This window comes from Schistocerca nitens, chromosome 2, assembly GCF_023898315.1.
Source record: "Schistocerca nitens isolate TAMUIC-IGC-003100 chromosome 2, iqSchNite1.1, whole genome shotgun sequence".
In the NCBI taxonomy this organism is placed as follows: Eukaryota; Metazoa; Arthropoda; class Insecta; order Orthoptera; family Acrididae; genus Schistocerca; species Schistocerca nitens.
The window spans coordinates 582,393,812-582,410,868 of record NC_064615.1 but is presented as its reverse complement, the minus strand read 5'-3'; the positions used below and the strand labels follow the sequence as shown (position 1 = coordinate 582,410,868).

General features: G+C 37.5%; 1 protein-coding gene across 2 annotated transcripts; it reads right to left on the bottom strand.

The window, feature by feature from the left end:
- Nucleotides 1-2,069: 2,069 nt before the first annotated feature.
- LOC126236644 (polyadenylate-binding protein 4-like) lies at nt 2,070-16,496 on the bottom strand. Of its 2 annotated transcripts, none has more exons than XM_049946104.1 (10): nt 15,981-16,496; nt 15,704-15,897; nt 14,755-15,033; nt 14,555-14,671; nt 5,327-5,521; nt 5,031-5,246; nt 3,926-4,172; nt 3,570-3,730; nt 3,156-3,368; nt 2,070-3,037 (listed from the first exon to the last, which is right to left on the bottom strand). In XM_049946104.1, the coding sequence occupies exons 1-10, from the start codon at nt 16,171-16,173 to the stop codon at nt 2,966-2,968; spliced, it is 1,887 nt and encodes a 628-aa protein (XP_049802061.1). In that variant the 5' UTR covers nt 16,174-16,496; the 3' UTR covers nt 2,070-2,965. The 2 variants fall into 2 exon arrangements, with proteins under 2 accessions (XP_049802061.1, XP_049802060.1); XM_049946103.1 differs by having other exon boundaries at nt 3,926-4,175; nt 15,981-16,495.
- Between the last annotated feature and the right edge of the window lie 561 nt (nt 16,497-17,057).

The window sequence follows — 17,057 nt, the reverse complement described above, 5'->3', positions numbered from 1 at the left end:
ACAATGAACATATCTCATCCTCTGGTTAGTTATTATGGTAGTTTTCCTATTAATTAGCTGTAAATAAAATCAGTTGGTAGAGCACTTTCCCGTGAAAAGCAAAGTTCCCGAGTTCGAGTCTTGGTCCGACAGTCTAATCTGCTAGGAAGTTTCATATCAGCGCACACACTGCTGCAGAGGGAAAATATTCTAGCTGTAAATCACATTGTTATTCTGATCCAGGTATAAAAATCACATGCCAAACTTCTCTACAGAATAAGTGGCAGCCTGCTTAAATGGATCCCAACAACAGTATTCGGTCACATTGCTGTTACAAAAAAAATTATAAAATTGGGCAAGATGAAAGTATAAATTCCTGTTAAAAATTAATTGCACAAAGCCAAACTGATCAACTATTATACTTTTAATAATGTGAATCGTGTAGCTGCTGATGGGGCTGAAGTACGCCATATTGTGTACTTAGATTAAACTTACTTGATAATTGAAGTCCGTCACTTGTCACTACGCTGTTGCCATACTCGTTGCTGACTACCACTCAGTTATAGGCAACATGCAAACTTCAGGTCACTTCAGAAATGCTGCCAATGTGTCGTGCAGAGCAATGTTTGAAATGGCCACGACGACGTACGATGCAAATGGGAGATGCTCTGTCGATGGCCAATTTTAAGTGAGCAGTCACTTAACTACAGCAGACGATGGGTTTTATAGCCCAAAATTTAAACTCGTGTCCTAACCCACCCATGACTTTGTAACATGCAATGTACCTGAGAAAACAGCAAATCAGCAATCTGCAGTAGAACTAAAATCACAATCACTATATTCACACCATTTAAGGGTAACATCATTGAGAAAACTCAAAGACAGAAGAATTTCATAAGTTTGTTTCCATAGTCACATTCTGCAGAAAAATTGCAGTTTCTGCAATAAAAGCAAATTGGTTACATGAAACTATTCTCAACATGTCCAAGGGATGTTGTGTTACCAACTGCCGGCAGTCTTGGTTGTAAATTATAGGTGACAAGCAGATTCCAAATGAAAAAAAGGATAGAAACAAAAATAAGAAAGCAATACAATGAAAATTATGTGGCAAAGTATCAGAAACAACATTACATTTAAACCAATTACTTGAATAAAAATGAGTTTTGGTTAAATTTAGAAAACAAATTTCACTCTTTAACGAGACTCGAACCTTTGACCTCTTACAAGTCAGGTTTACATGCTAACTACTACACTATACCATTACACTGCCAAAAGCAGTTTTATTTACAGCTGCTACCCCAGTCACAACGATTGTCAGCCTTCCAAAATTCGGGTTGACAAAATGTCAGGAGAGTCCAATTTAAGCTGATCTCCGATTACGTAACTGTATAAATGATGCTGAATCACTTCCTTTGCAGAAGGATAAAGTGGTGTTTCGATAGGGCTGTGTGTGTGTGTGTGTGTGTGTGTGTGTGTGTGTGTGTGTGTGTGTGTGTGTGCGTGTGTGTGCGTGTGTGTGTGCGCGCGCGCGCGCGCCAGGTCCATGTTTCAGGATAAAAATATTGAAAGAAAGAAAAAAGAAATGTGGACAAGGAATTCTAAGTGAACTAACTGTTGTGGCAATTGCGAATGGTTCATGCGCGACATTGAGCAATGAGCACTCTGGAGGAAACCAGGTACAGCACACGAAGTGTCTATTACCAAGTAATTTCAATCTAAGTACAACATTTCACCGTGTTATTTTTGTCTCCAGACAGGAGATTTTGAAACAGAAATAACTTCACATATCTTAATTCACATGGTACCCACATTGCAGCACAAACTTCAGTGGTGCATACCTCACTAAACTGTGCAATGAAGTGTTTTCTGTACAGAAAAGGAACATCTTATCGAACTGATGTCCAATGTGTTATGTTACTTGTTCTTGCTACACTATCACTTTGAAACGTCTCTTAAAATTACAGAAAAGCAAGAACAATCTGATTTACAGTAGTTTTCACAACAGATTTCAATACGGACAGTGAGCAGGTAGATACCTTGAAGAGGAAATTGCTGCTGAATAGGAGCAGGTGGAAAGAAAAATCCAAATGTATTATTTATCCATTAACCCATTGTTTTTCAAATTACATAATCATTACATAAGAATTTTAAACATAATTTCAAACCCCAAGCACGAAATATATACATTCACTTAAAACTACATACTTACAAATGAAAACTTCCTAAATATCAGTACCTTCAAAAACTCTCCCACCCTCCCGTCTCACTGAACTCTCATCAATATTTGTAATTTAATGTTGATTTTCCTCTTTTTATGCTGATTTTTTAATGTAACTTGATTACAGATGTTATTTCCTTGTGGGCACTTTGATGTAAAGGAAGAAAATATTACAAGTTACCATTTTAGGTATTACAATTTTTTTGCTGTTTAAAATTATTGACAAACAAGAAAGACTAACATTTGAGACATTTTAAATGAATACAAGCAAGAAGGGAAATGAAAAATACGCCCACATCTATTACAGAAGGTATATTGAAATAGTTTTAAAACTAACTCAATGTTCTTTGAATTTAAAAGCCAATCAGAACATTCATAAAACAAAATATTTGCAAATCAACGATGTACAACAAATACAATAAAGAAACTTCAATTATCAGCAACACTTAAAAGAAGATCATTTTAATAAGAAAGTGGGCTTACTCACTAGAACTCATTCATGAAGTTTTACTTTTAAAATATATTCTTAGATTTCTTTTCGTGTTTAAAGTCCTGTCTATTAGGTAACAGAAGACAAGCAACAAATTAAGGATATTTTAAAATTCCTACACATTTTAATTCTCTCTTTCTGAAATTAGTGCTGGAAGCTACCAGAGAAGATCTGAATAAGGAGTATATAGTAGCCCCAAATTTCTTCAAATTTTAAGCCACTTCAGGTTCCAAGTTAGCCGGAAATGCTCCAGTTGTGGCCATTATAATATTAAACCTTTATTCCTTCTTTCCTTGAGATGCAGCTTGTTTTGCCTGGTGGGCTTGAAGAACAGCAACAGCTTCTTCAACCTGTAAGCAGTGAGCCTCAATTTAGTGTTTCCTTAGGCATGTAACACAAAATTTAAAATTTTGATTATATCTCAATGGAAGAAACAAAAAAAAAAAAAAAAGGAAAACCAAGGATTACCTTAGCTTTGAGAGACTCATGGTGTTCCAACATATGCAGAAGCTCTGAATTATCTATCTCCAGTAACATTCCAGTAATTTTCCCAGCTAATTCTGGATACATATGCTGAATTAAGGGGAACAGACGTTCTCCCAACATCTGTTTCTGGTCACGATGGGAAGCCTCAGCCAACATTGAGGCAGTCAGTGGTTCTTGGCCTTGAATGTGCACAGCCTGAAAGGGTGAACATTTTTTATAACACCACTCCTTGGTATACATACTTTAAACCAAGGACCATTTTCCAGTTAAACACTCAAAGAGAACTCTGTTGTCATAAAAGGAACAAAATTATTTCAAATATAATAGAACAAAGCCACAAAGAAAAATTAAACATCCTTATATGTATTCTAGATGCTCTTTGCACCTCACACTTACCTGCTGTACAGGTGGTTGCTGTGCCACAGGCATTGGTTGTGGTGGGTTACGCATATTAGCTGTGTACTTGTATGTAGCAGGACGTCCCTGAGCAGAAACTGACACAGTTGGAGCACCCATTGGACGGCCCTGGATGCTACCCGCTCCAACGGACTGTTGACCTGTGACAAGAACCAACATTAACAGAACAAAATTACCGGGATGGAAACCAGGTGATACCACCAAGACATTTCTTGTATGAGCATTCTTCTGCATTTATCATCTGTGTCTTTATCTGAACTATTGTACTTTAAAAAAAGTATGAGACTGGAAATCAAATAATCTTCATTGCAATCCCACCCACAAAGACCACTAACCTGTAATTGGCCTTGCAGACAGTTGGTTTCGAATTGAAGTTGGCTGCGCTGCAGGTCTTGGAGCAGCTCGGAAAGGCAAATTTCCAAATGTCGAAGCAGTGCCCTGAGCATTAGGACGCACTTGGGGTTGTGCAGTCCAGCGTGGTGTTGCTCTTATTGGTGTCATCTGTGCTGGAGTGTAATAACGTTGCGGCTGGGCGGCAAGTGTTGGAACGAAGTATCCACCGCCTGCATTTGGCTGGAAGATCTGCTGAAATAGTTTTAGGGACAATGAATAACAACCAAGTAATGGCCAAAAAAGAAGTTAATCACAGAGTAGCTACAAAACATGGCAATTAAGACCCTACACTCTGCTCTCAAATTAACTGCCAAGACTTCTATGGAACCACAATCAAATAAACATTACCACATGGCCATTAACTACTATAAACAACCCAGAGTTAAAATTTATTTGTTGTTTCCACTTTGGAATTATGTCACATGCCAATACAGTAGGCTACACAGGTTTAAACAGGAAAATCAACTGAGTATTAGACAAACGGGGAATATTAGGGCAAAACTAGAGATAAATTTAACATTAAAATGCAACAAATAAGAACCGATGCCCTGCACGACTGTAGAACTGCACTTCACTATAATATCATAAGGGACTGAGTATTATCTTAAATAATTTTACCATCCATTTGGTAAATTAAGTCCTGTGACATTAGGAAGGTAGCAAACTAAGAAATATCATGAAAATTGGTATAAAGATTGTGAACATTAGTATTACTAGCACCTGGAATTGCATGAACATTTAATGAAAACCACTTACATTTTGGATGTTTCTTAATGTTAGTGGCCAATATTCAGTCAGGCATTTGTCAATTTCAGAATTCTTACAAGTTTGTGTGTAGTCAGTAAGTCACTGCCTAGCTTTCTATGGACAAAGAAGGTAGAGTGATATCTGGCTTCGTGCCACCTGTCCTTGCAGAGACAACCATGCATGGCACATCCAGACAAGGTTCGCTCTTGCTGTACACCAGTATGCATACTCTAAAGTCTGAGCCTGTTTTGCTATTCTTCCACTGAAGTACATTCTGTAACGTCATAAATATCTACTGACCTGTCCCATTTGCTGCATTCTCATGTTGGCCATTCTCTGCATATATTGAGACGCCAAATGAGCTTTGCGGTCTTCCTTTCTTTGCGCTAGGGCAACATACAGAGGTTTAGTACCAACAATCCTACCATTCATCTCTGTTACAGCCTTAGTTGCTTCCTCAGGTGAAGAAAAGCAAACAAATCCAAATCCTTTACTACGTCCATCTTCCAGCATGACCTGAAAAAGGAAATGTCACACATTGCTAGTCTGCAACAATTTAAAATGTATGCACACCTATTTTCAGACGAAGATCTTACCTTAGCACTAGTAATAGTTCCAAAAGGTGCGAACTCCTTACGCAGTCGTTCGTCATCTATTGTGTCGTCAAGATTTTTCACATACAAATTCACACCTTGGTAGCGATTGAGACGTTCAATCTTGAGCTGCTCAAATTTTCGTTTCAGCTCTTGCTGCCTTTCAGCTTTCTTCTGTGCACGGCCCACGTACAGAATCTACATCAAGTGGAAAGTGAAGACAAACATTATTCATTCCATGTAAAATATATGAAATTTCTCTTCAGAACCGACTTCACAATCTTACTTCTATTTCTAATCAGCCTTTTCACCTAAAGCATTAACAATGAGTGTATGCAAACTGTGCTCAGCCCAACATTTCAAGCAATGACTGCTTGACTTTAGTTTCGTACAAAAAATTTGAGCTATTTGTCGCAAAAAAGTTAACGACATAACCTTTTTGTTTCAAGTATTTTTAATCTTCATGATGCAAGTCTGCAGAAGGGGAAAACATGCAAAACAGGCAAGTGCCCCTGCATTTAACATAGACAATTGTTCCCAATAGCCTCTAAACGAAAGTACTACCTAGCTCTTGTACAATCATTTTGTGTAACTGACCTCTGTATAAAGACCTAAGATATCACTGAATATGTAGTTGGGTAGAGGTTGGTAATATGGGGTTTACATACATGTAATTGTGGCATGCAAAAAATGTAGTCAGCAAAGTATAAAATAAGAGTGGTACAGTAACTTATTTAATGGATCCATCTCTACAGACTTTTTAATCTCTTTCTGCTGGCTGCAGACTTGTTGGCAAGCATCTCTCACTTTTAGGATACTTAACTCTCCACACAATGTAAGTTTGGATTCAGGGTGTCTGGATTTTCCATGTCTATAATGTACCAATGTTTGTTGATATCCTTCATATTACTGGTTTGTACAAGAAGTGCATTAGACTGCTTTCTCTACACAATTACTATGTCTTATTCGAATGCACAAAACACCATTACACATCTCCACGTTACAATTCTATGCCAGCAGGTCTCCAAAGAGAATAGGGCAACATAAACTTTCAACCTTCACCTGGGATATTGTGTTAAAATCTTTGCACCATACCACAGAGCAGAAAGCACCTGTAGTACAGTAATCTACATAGAGCTGCAACAACAATGATGTATCGCCACAGTGACATACAAAATCACATTACACAATCACATTTTAAAGCCAAATTCATGAACTCTACAGTGAAACAGATCATTTAAACACACATCCAATTTTTGGTTAATATAGCTTAACTGTTATTTGAATATGGCAAATAATTCTTAAGTTTATCAGACAATAAGCACTAAGCACTCAGCTGATACCTTAATCTAACAAGACAATTTCTAGATTATATTTCAGACACCACATAGCCTTTTTACAAACCGCCTTATGACACATTCCGAGTATCTCAATACCCCATTTGTTGACAAGTTCTGCTATTAAACATTATTTCATTTTTTGACAAATACTGCATTCAACAGCATTTACTCAATTTCCTCAACCTCCAACATCTTGCCAGTTTCCAGCAGTCGCAAACTTTTGAATATGAAACAGTACAAACTGTTGATTAATTGGAAGCCATTCTTCAGTTGGAAGAATGTAGTCTTATGACAAACACAGACAATTTCAAACTGATACTGAAACATCTTCAAACATAGTAATTTAGGAACTAAAATTTTGGCAATTTTCTGTCAGTCTATCCATCAGTATTGGAATCAATTTTCAACTTTCTTGTTAAAGTGTGGTGCATGTGGCAAGTGAAGTGTGAACAGAACCTCTTATCAAATCCAATGAAGTGTAAAAGAACAGATTTCGTAAAGTTTCCACTTCAGAAAGTGGAGAATGCAAAGGGGCCCCAAATAAAAAAAGAACCATGCACAAAGCATTTTTTATGTTAGATCAAGCTGCTTCTGGCCATTACATGTTTTCTACATCTTTTCTGTTTCTTTTATATGCAAGATTTTAAACAGCTGTACTTACACCCAATAAAAACTAAGTATCTACATTTTTTTCACTCTAAACAGTTCTCTAACCACTGTCTCGCAAAACATTTATACTGTTTAATTTCAATAACTTCACTGTTCCCACCAGTGGCGGGGTGGGGGGGGGAGGGGGGGGTGACATACCATTGCCCACGTAACACCAATAACTAGCCAGTTTCTTTTTCTATGCCTCCAATAGAGGGTCAGTTACAGTGCAACCTGTTGCCATACTGTCAATAAACTTAAGTTGTGTAGCATCAATTGCTTATATGCTCCTCAGCTCTTGTAAAGTAGTGCTTCAAAGTGTGAGGTGTCATCAGCTGTTGTGAACTAGTGTTTCTTTGTATTAATGTCTTAGCGGAAGTCCACCACGCCCTGAAAGCAATTTTGCCGTTTAAAAGGTTGCTCACACATTTGTCAAATCCAAAGGTATTGAGGATTTGAAAGAATTCCGATTTGCAGACAACGCCATGAAAAGGTATGCTCCATGCACAAGTACTTTGGTGCAACAGGGCAATTTTTAATTCAACACATTTTCAAAAGTGGCAAAACAACTGTTGCACTGAATGTACATAGATTTCATACTAAATATCTGAAAGGAGAAGGGCTTAAGGAGAGAACCATGAAGTATCACAAGGTCATTATCTCTTGGAAACCCAGGGCAAGAAAAGACGTTACAACAGGTAATCAAGGTGGATATGTTCCAGTATGATGCAATACGCAGGTATGTGTCCAATTATTACAATGCAAGGAATTTTTGCCAAGTAAACTTCTTTTAAGTTGCCAAGCAGCTGAGTTAGTGGGAAACATCTCTCCAAAAAAGTTACTTTTCTGGGACAATTTTTTTCCACCAAAGAATTTTACCGCTGGTAACACAGTAGTCTTTAGACAGGGTGAGTCACTATTGCCAAGTAGGATAACTCCGAAAGTATGATAGGAGCTGAAAAGTTTGCGAGACAAAAGTTGCATGGCACAACAGGGGCCATAATATGACTTGATGCTAGGTGAGGTTGCTTCAGAGATATGATGGTCAATTTTTTTTTAGTGGTATGCTACAGTTTGGTACCAAGTTTCTGAAAGTGGCTATCGAGACAAATCCAATTATGTGTAACAGTAAGGTCTTTGAAGGTCAACAGTGGTCACCAAGGCGGCGTGAATGTCCATTTACAGAAGGTGTTCGAAGTGATGACCGTTGGTATCAATGCAGTGCTGCAATCTATCATGGATTGAGAATGTTGTGAGGGGCACCTTATTTTAAATGTGTTGCTTGATGGGACACAGGATTACTTGTCATTTTTAGAAATGGCTCGACAAACTGCACAGTCTAATGAACACCCAATGGAATAAAATGAAACTATCGATACCATTAGTTTGCGACACGTTCAAAATTGTGGGCATAAACCAATTGTCAAATCCAATGCTTATAAAATGCATCCAGTAACAAGAATAGTAATTATTATGTTTACATTACATTTGATTCACTGGGAAACACTCAGCTGTCAGCTTCCAACAGACATGGGCTACAGTAAGATGGGTGTGTCAACATCCATCCCAAAAACTGTACAAGGAAAATAAATGTTCATCAAAGTTCTTTTTCTGTACACACATATTCACAGACTTAACATCCTACCACAAGGCAAAACAGATTTAGTATCTGTATATCAAGCCCACTGATCGGAAGCACAAATAGGCAAATGTGGCAGAATAATCGATCTCCCCCGCCCCTACTTTTCTCCTGGCTTCGGTCCAGAAAGAAATGGTAACAAATGAAGAAATGAATACTCCAGTTCTACAGAATGATAAACTTTCTTGTTTCATAATTTTTCCACAAATTAAATAGTAATTGGACAATGAGAAATACAATACCTCTGTGTTAGACAATCAACCATTCTGGTCTCAAAACTCAGCCATACGAAGAAGGTCGTTGAGGAAACATGAAGGACTGCTGTAAGAACGGACTGGAGACATGGTCATGTATGCCAACTCCAGAAACAGTACTGAAGAAGGCTGCTCTTTGATTCCTCCCTCAGTTTCACGGCCACACAGCCGAGTGTTTACATAGTTCTAACCGATATAAGTGCCCAGTACAAGTATTTGTGTTCTTGCAGTAATAATTTACCGACAACCAATTAACAACACCCCCCTCCTCCTCTTCCCCCCTCACAGCACAGAACCATAAAAATACCTGTGATCATATCAGAGTTCTTATGTGGTTGTAACTTTGGTGACTAGCAAGTTTAAAGTTATTTGAAACATACTGTTAATAGCATTGTGCCCTCCTGCCAGAAGTGTGCATATGGAAAAGATACAACTTATGGAAACTCATGCGAACCCAGTTTTCACCGAGTGGAGGCAAAGTACCTTGGTTTCCTCCCCCTCCCCTTTTGTCAATAACATACAGGTACATGTACATACATTTTACACACTTATGATTAAATTACATTTGATCAAAACTTGGCCACTTCCAGTGCGTTTTCTGTTGCTTGTTGATCTCAGTAATCTTACTGAAAATCTTACATGCACAGAGTTAACAACTCAGCATTCACAAACAGAGTATCACATCCCAAAAACAATATGATCAATGTCTTATTTCTTTATACATGAACATTAACAGAAAGCAAATTATTCAGTACTGGGCAGCAGCTCGTCTGGCTAGATAAACACTGCTAAACAAAAATTCTGAAGAATCATTTAAAACTTCATTTCACACATGCTCTGGAAAAACATACTGTGTTACTGGCCATTCTTTTCGGATTTACAAAATGTATGCATAGTATTAACTTTCCTAGTTTTTTCTAACTGCAGTCTTCCACAATTCATGATACTCTGTGTTAATTTATGGATTTTTAATTCTCAATTATCCTCTTGCAAATTTAGTCTTTGACAAGATCAGCAATTCAAACTAGTTGATAGAAGATGAAGAAACTTTGATCCTGATAGAAGAGTATGACTGTCAGCACATTTTCCAATTTAACACCATATTTAAATATTTGCGAAGATGTTAAGCTCATTTTGCATGCCTTTTGTGGTGTCACTTTGGCTTCATTATATTAGGACATGTTACGAAACAGAGCCTAAGATCATCACTGCTGACCGAAATAAGTATTCACGGGACCAAAATTTTTGTGATCATTAAAGAAATAAATTTATTCTACAACGTGAACTTCAGGAGGCTGCCACATTCATTAGACGTATAACATGAAGCAACACACAATGAAAAGCTCACACACAAATAGGTTACATTTTCATGTTTGAGGTTTCCCTGATAACTAGTTGAAATCATTGTAATGAAATCGTTCAAGTTAACAATGGCTGGGAGGCATTTTAGCAATCTGCATCTACAGTCAATACGCATGGTAACAAAGCAGAAAGAGTTCTGAAGGACATTGACATCTTAAAAGTAGTTTCAGTCCTGTTTGTGTGGCTGCAAACCACACAGAACAGCTATACGATGACATGTTACGAGTATTCCTTACATTACTTAAATCTTAACTGTGCTGTATTTAGAAACACTGCACCAACAAAATGTCTGGAATCCTTTAAAACATTTTGTACTGTGTACAACATTTACACAAGCTTTTGGTATACTCAATGTTACGCTGGTTACTTGATCAAAACCATTATGACTATTATACCAGTACAGACTTTCCAGGTGTATTAGCTTACACCTAAAACTGTTGAAAAAAGAGAAAATGTTTTAACTGTCTTCTAATACAGCATTTGGAGCAACATACGCCTTCACAACAGAAGTAGGGTGAAGTGGGGTAAGTGTAACCATGGGGTTAGTGTAACCAGGGCTTATGGTGCCTTAAAGAAGCTGTATTTTTACCTCTGACCTATCACACATGTTAATTTACTCCTTTCTTTGTTATATTTAACCATAAGTTGTCAAATCTGACAAATTGGTAATTAATTTTTGGACTTTAATTGACGTCTACATTTTCACTCTGCGAGAGAGTGACATGCTCTGAATTTGGTGGTCTGTCATTTTCGCAGTTTTAAAGATAACTGCACAATTTTTTGGGGTCGACAGAAGCGTCCGATCCCACGCGTCGGCTTTGACCCGTGACGTAAGGGTGTTGTGTGTGACGTCATGATGGCGCGGAGTTTGGTTTGAGTGTGGCTGTCTCCAGTTCTGTTTTATTTTATTTACTTTACTGATCTGTTCGCTCTATCCCGTGAGAATTTTTTTTTAAAAAAGACAAAAAACACTAATCAGCTACTGAAGCATCTTTATCTTCTATGGGTTGCAGGGGTTACGACCCCTGGGGAGGTGGGTGGGTATTCATGCATGGCTGTCTTCACTTACACATTGTAGCTACACAAGGCGTCTAAATTTGTTTATATTTAGTTTGCCCCCCCACCCAAAACACCCCATTTCCCGCACTTGTCCCATTAGTGTCATTAGGCTTCTTGTGGAAAGTGTGTGTGTTTTTGTTTCCGCCATATTTGTGACGTCATGGGTCAAAGCAGACGGGCGGGATCGGACGCTTCCGTATTTCCATTTTCTGGTTACAAACTAACTTTTGCATGATAATTTCAAATATGAGATTCATTTTACTCTACTGATAAAGCTCTTCATATGCCAGGCATGGTTACACTTACCCCAACTTTTTCCCATGTGGGGCAAGTGTAACCAATCGGCTGGGGCAAGTGTAACCCCCCCAAACAAACTTACCGGAACATATTTATTTAAGCCATAACTGTTTTTGCCATCACACTAGATCAACTAGACTGACCTTCCTGTGTGTGAAATCTAATTGGGACCAAAAGTTAACTCATCACCAGAGACATCAAGGGGTAAAAATGAGCAAACATGACTTCCAATCTCCTCGCTGCTGTATGGAATGAAACACCACCTGAATTTGTGAAAAGTGGTTTTCAAAAAGCAGGAATATTCCCGTACAGTAGAGAAGTAATTGATAAAACTAAATATGATCCCGAGGCATATAAAAGGTATGTAGCTCATACCAAATCTTTGGCAGAAACTAATCCATTGCCAGCTCTCGATAATGCAGCCATAGACTCTGTGGAAACTATATCTCCAACAGAAAGTACTCAGATTTTTGGGAAGCTTCCAGCTGAACAACCTCCAGAATTTTATAGGCCTACATCTACTGAGCCCTGTAGTTCTCTCAGTATCAGAGTTCTTTCTCAAGCATTCGCAAGCTAACCAATGTTTCATTATGTCCTGGAACTTCTGATTTGTCATTTGAAAGGTTATTATTGGAAACAGTCCAACAGTGTAGTCCCACTGGTAAAACAAAGAAGAAAAGGATTGCACCAGGAGCTGAAGTTATCACTTTTCAAGATGCCATCTATAAAGAAAAAGATTTTAAAGGAAACAAGAATAATAAGGAGAAAGCAAAACAAAAAAGCATTATCGGCATAAAAAAGGGCTTGGTAATGAAAAGTAAATCTTCCAAACAAAGTGCTGTTACTTTATCCGAAATGGCATCTCAGAATGTTGTGCAAAAAAATCACCGATTGCTCATGTGGGTAACAAGAAAAAAGACGAAATTGAATCAACAAGTGAAGAAAGTGAAACTGAAGGAGGCCTATCTGTAATAAGTAGTGATGAAGACGATAACACTGGATGATCTCAGGAAAGAAATTATAAGCTGTGAAGAAGAGGCAAACTTTTTTTGAAGCCAAAGATAAAATTACAGTTGGAAAAGTATGTTCTGGTAGCTTTTGCAACAAAATGTAAGAAAGTTCATTTTATTGGCCAAGTTACCAAAATTATTGATTTAAGAGATCCAGAAGTGATTTTCCTCAGATCCAAAAATTAGAAAGCATGGCACCACATTATATTGGCCTGATAGAGATGAGAGACAAGTTCCCTCCTCTGATGTCATTTCAGTGCTGCCTGAGCCTACTTTGGGTCACAAGGGAGACCTGACATTTGGTGTTACATTTGATTCATACAGCATTCAGTGACTAAATAATAGTTAGGGCCTAAGTGTGAATATAATAAGTTGAATTAGGGCAGTTTAGCATTAAACACAAATTGCCAACAACTTTACTTCAATTACCATGAAAAATAATAGAAAGTGAACTTATAAAGTGATTTTTTTTCTTTTCACTTGAGACTAGATATTTTATTTTTGTCAAATTGCTTACTAAAGAAAAAAATATTACTTTTGTAGAATTTAAACTAATAAATTACTGGCCTAAAACAAAAATAAATCATCTATAATGCATTCTGCTTCAGTGTTTTATGGTTTATGCTAACACTTATTTTTTTAGTTTAGCTAACAGTTTGTTTATTTCATAATATACAAAGAGGCAAGTGCAAAAAAGTTCATAACTTGAGTAAAATTTAAGGTATTTTAATTATCTAAAAATCCTCAAATTCAGTAAAAATTGGGTAATCACGTCACTTACCCCAAGTCTCTCTTACAATGCTCTGTGTGGGAACAAGAAGACGGGGTTACACTTGCCCCGAACCATGGGGCAAGTGTAACCTCACAACAAAATTTTGAAAAAATTATTTGACCATATAATTTTTTCTTTCAGAAACAAATTGTATATTGTTTAAAAGTCAATAAGTCAAACTTTAATCATAAGAAATTTCAAAATCATATCTTCAATAACAAGTTGACAATTTGGTGTCAAAGTTGAACTATGCCAAAACGTGGTTACACTTACCCCCACTTCACCGTAAGCAAAACGGCTTCTTTTCACAAAGTCAAAAGTGTACTGAAATGCACGTAAAGTATAATTTTATTTCTTATTTTTTATGGCAGGGCATGGTTTACCAGGACTGATTCACTTTGAATTGCAAACAAGGGGTCCAATATCTTAACTTTAGCCAATAAAAATAATTAAACTCAACAACGCTAAAATAGGACATGGAATCTTTTTACTTCAAATCAAACTGAACAAATTATATGACAACATTTTAGTACAAACTATAGGCATGCACCTCAACATTTCTACCAAGATAATCTTAACATATGTCCCACAACATTTAGGGATAGATGCCACACCCACATCGTCTTCACAGACCAGTAACAAGCCCCTATCCCATCATCACCTTTCACAATACAATAAAGTGGCAAAACCTAAGCAAACATGGGCTTGAAGCAACCTGTATGTTGGCTGTTAAGTGTTTCGTTCATGTGTTAAAAGTTCTTTTGAACTCTCATGATGGCCACAATGCTGCCACACAATCATATTCTTAACTACGAATACTGCAATTCCTCATGACATCTAAAAATCTTACCTTCCCATCCGGTAGCTCTTTGCCATTAAGTTCTTCCACCGCTCTTTCGGCATCTTCCGGGTCTTCAAACGCAACGAAACCAAATCCACGCGACTTCCCATCTTCCCTTGTCATTACCTTTAAAAGATAAGGCAAGTTGTGTAACTATTCAAGGACTACAAAATGTAGTGTGTATACAGAGGGAATACACACATGCTTACCTTATGACTGGTGATTTTTCCATACTTCTGGAACATCTCTTTCAGCATATCATCAGTGAAGTCTTCACCAAAGTTCTTTATATAAACATTTGTGAAAAGTTTTGCCTTTTCTCCAAGTTCCTTCTCACGCTCCTTTCGTGGTACAAACTTTCCAACAAATACTTTCTTGGCATTAAGTAACATACCATTTACTTTCTCAATTGATTTAGTAGCAGCTTCTTCAGTTTCAAAATGCACAAAGCCATATCCCTTTGATACACCATTTTCATCTTGAGCAACCTGTAACACAATGCAGCAAATTTAAAGAGGCATATGGCTACCAACACATGTAGGCTAATGTTAATGCCATTGCAGCAAGTAATTACACACCCATACTGAATGAAGTATTGTAAACTTATGATTGACACATTGTGTAACAGAGCTACTGCAACGCTTTCCATTACCCTTGTGTAGAATTCCTCAGATCTTAGCAGGTTTTACCAATTTGGTTTATGTTTACTGCATACGCCCAAGTAACATCTGAATTCGTGTTATACATTGAACAAAATACGTAAGAGCATTTCAAATTAATATTTATGAGGTAAGAATTACAGATAATTACCCTTAACTGTAGATATACTGTGCCCTGAAGCACGAGACATACGGTCTACAAAATACAGAAATCTCGCTGAAGCTACTTTGGCCTGTCCGGAGTAATTAAACGTTTCCAGCGAAGTACCAGTGAGCTTATGACAAAATGAACACAATACCTCACACTGTAAGTCTATACGGCGTCTTAAGACTAATATCAAGGAGAGTTCGTGTAATCATATGAACAAACTTGCAGGCGCCCACAATGAACCACTGGAAATCATTTATACGAAGGCTTAATTCATACAACTGACACTAAAGTGATAAAGAGTTATTTTGGGATTCTCCATTTTAAAATGATTCACCACGTGTTACTCACCTTACAGCTTAATATATTTCCAAACGCGGAAAACGTGTCATACATGGCTTTGTTATCAATGCTTTTGTCTAAATTCTTAATGAAAACATTGCCAACGCCAGACTTTCGAAGAGAGGGATCTCGCTGAGACCACATGATACGAATTGGACGCCCTTTAATTATATCAAAATTCATAGTGTCCAAAGCTCTCTCCGCTGCAACAGTTTAAACAGAAATTAGTGAAGTCGTAAGTGTTGCAGAAGTCATGGCACGATTTTAGAAAACAGCTTGCACTTACCATCGGCAGGTTGCTGGAAGTTGACATAAGCGTATCCCAGCGAACGACGGGTTATCATGTCCCTGCAGACACGAATAGACAGCACAGGTCCAGCAGTTGAAAACTTTTCAAACAGTACAGCTTCTGTAACATCTTGATGCAGGTCGCCCACATACAGCGAAGCCATAGGATAGTTTGGCCCTCCTGGATTCATTTTCGTAGCACTGTTTCTCTAGATCCGCAGTAGCAAATTCAGATGCAGACTGATCACAGAAGTCTTCTGTCGACGCGGTTGCACAAACGTCTTCAATACTCCTCAATATGCCCACGTTGTATGATCACAGAACCACGCGTTTCGGTTAAATTATTATAATTTTCTCGATTTTTTCTATTTTTTTGTGTTTTTTGACTTTTAAATTTTTTTTGGCTTTTTGTAAATTATATCACGAAATTAAGGTGGGTTGTGTAACCTATATTGCAGGCGACACAACCTCACATTAACGAACCCTACTCCTGAAAGAGGCAGAAGCAGTGAAAGTAGGTCGGCTAACGCTTTTATACGCACGGCATTTGTATCCTTCCGCAATGGCTGAGACAGAAAAGTAGTACGTATTGAAACATCAAACTAAACCACCCTTGTAGAATACCTTTTGATTTGTTGCAGTTTATCTGAAGAAAATTGAAAAATATATATAGTTTGGGATATTTGGTAGTGCAACACCGAACATTTTAAGTAACTGTTAGGTCCCCATTTTCCGCCGTTAACAATCGACTGGCACGTTGTCGTTGGTGTACCACGTGATTCATGGCGTCACGTAGTTGCGTTTAGTCGTCCTGAAAGCAACGAGAAAGAACGGACTACTGCAGTATTTGACATCTTTATGTTAATAATAAAATTTATTTAATAACTGCTGCATCTACTTTTAACCATTGTATCCCGCTATTACACCAAATCAATTTAGGGCGTCTACAGCAATACCATGCTGTACTGCTTGGACAGAAGTATTGCAATGAAACCGCTCCAAACGAATTACTGAATTATTCAAAAATGTGTGAAATCTTATGGGACTTAACCTGAATTATTCAAATTCTTTTTAT

Bases quoted from the DNA above. Each gene is read 5' to 3' on its own strand.
- LOC126236644 (XM_049946103.1), bottom strand. From the start codon at position 16,173: ATGAATCCAGGAGGGCCAAACTATCCTATGGCTTCGCTGTATGTGGGC. The intron at 15,034-15,703 runs GTGAGTAACACG...ATTGTGTTACAG, and splicing joins GAAATATATTAAGCTGTAAG to GTTGCTCAAGATGAAAATGG. The intron at 3,369-3,569 runs GTAAGTGTGAGG...TCACCCTTTCAG, and splicing joins AGCAACCACCTGTACAGCAG to GCTGTGCACATTCAAGGCCA.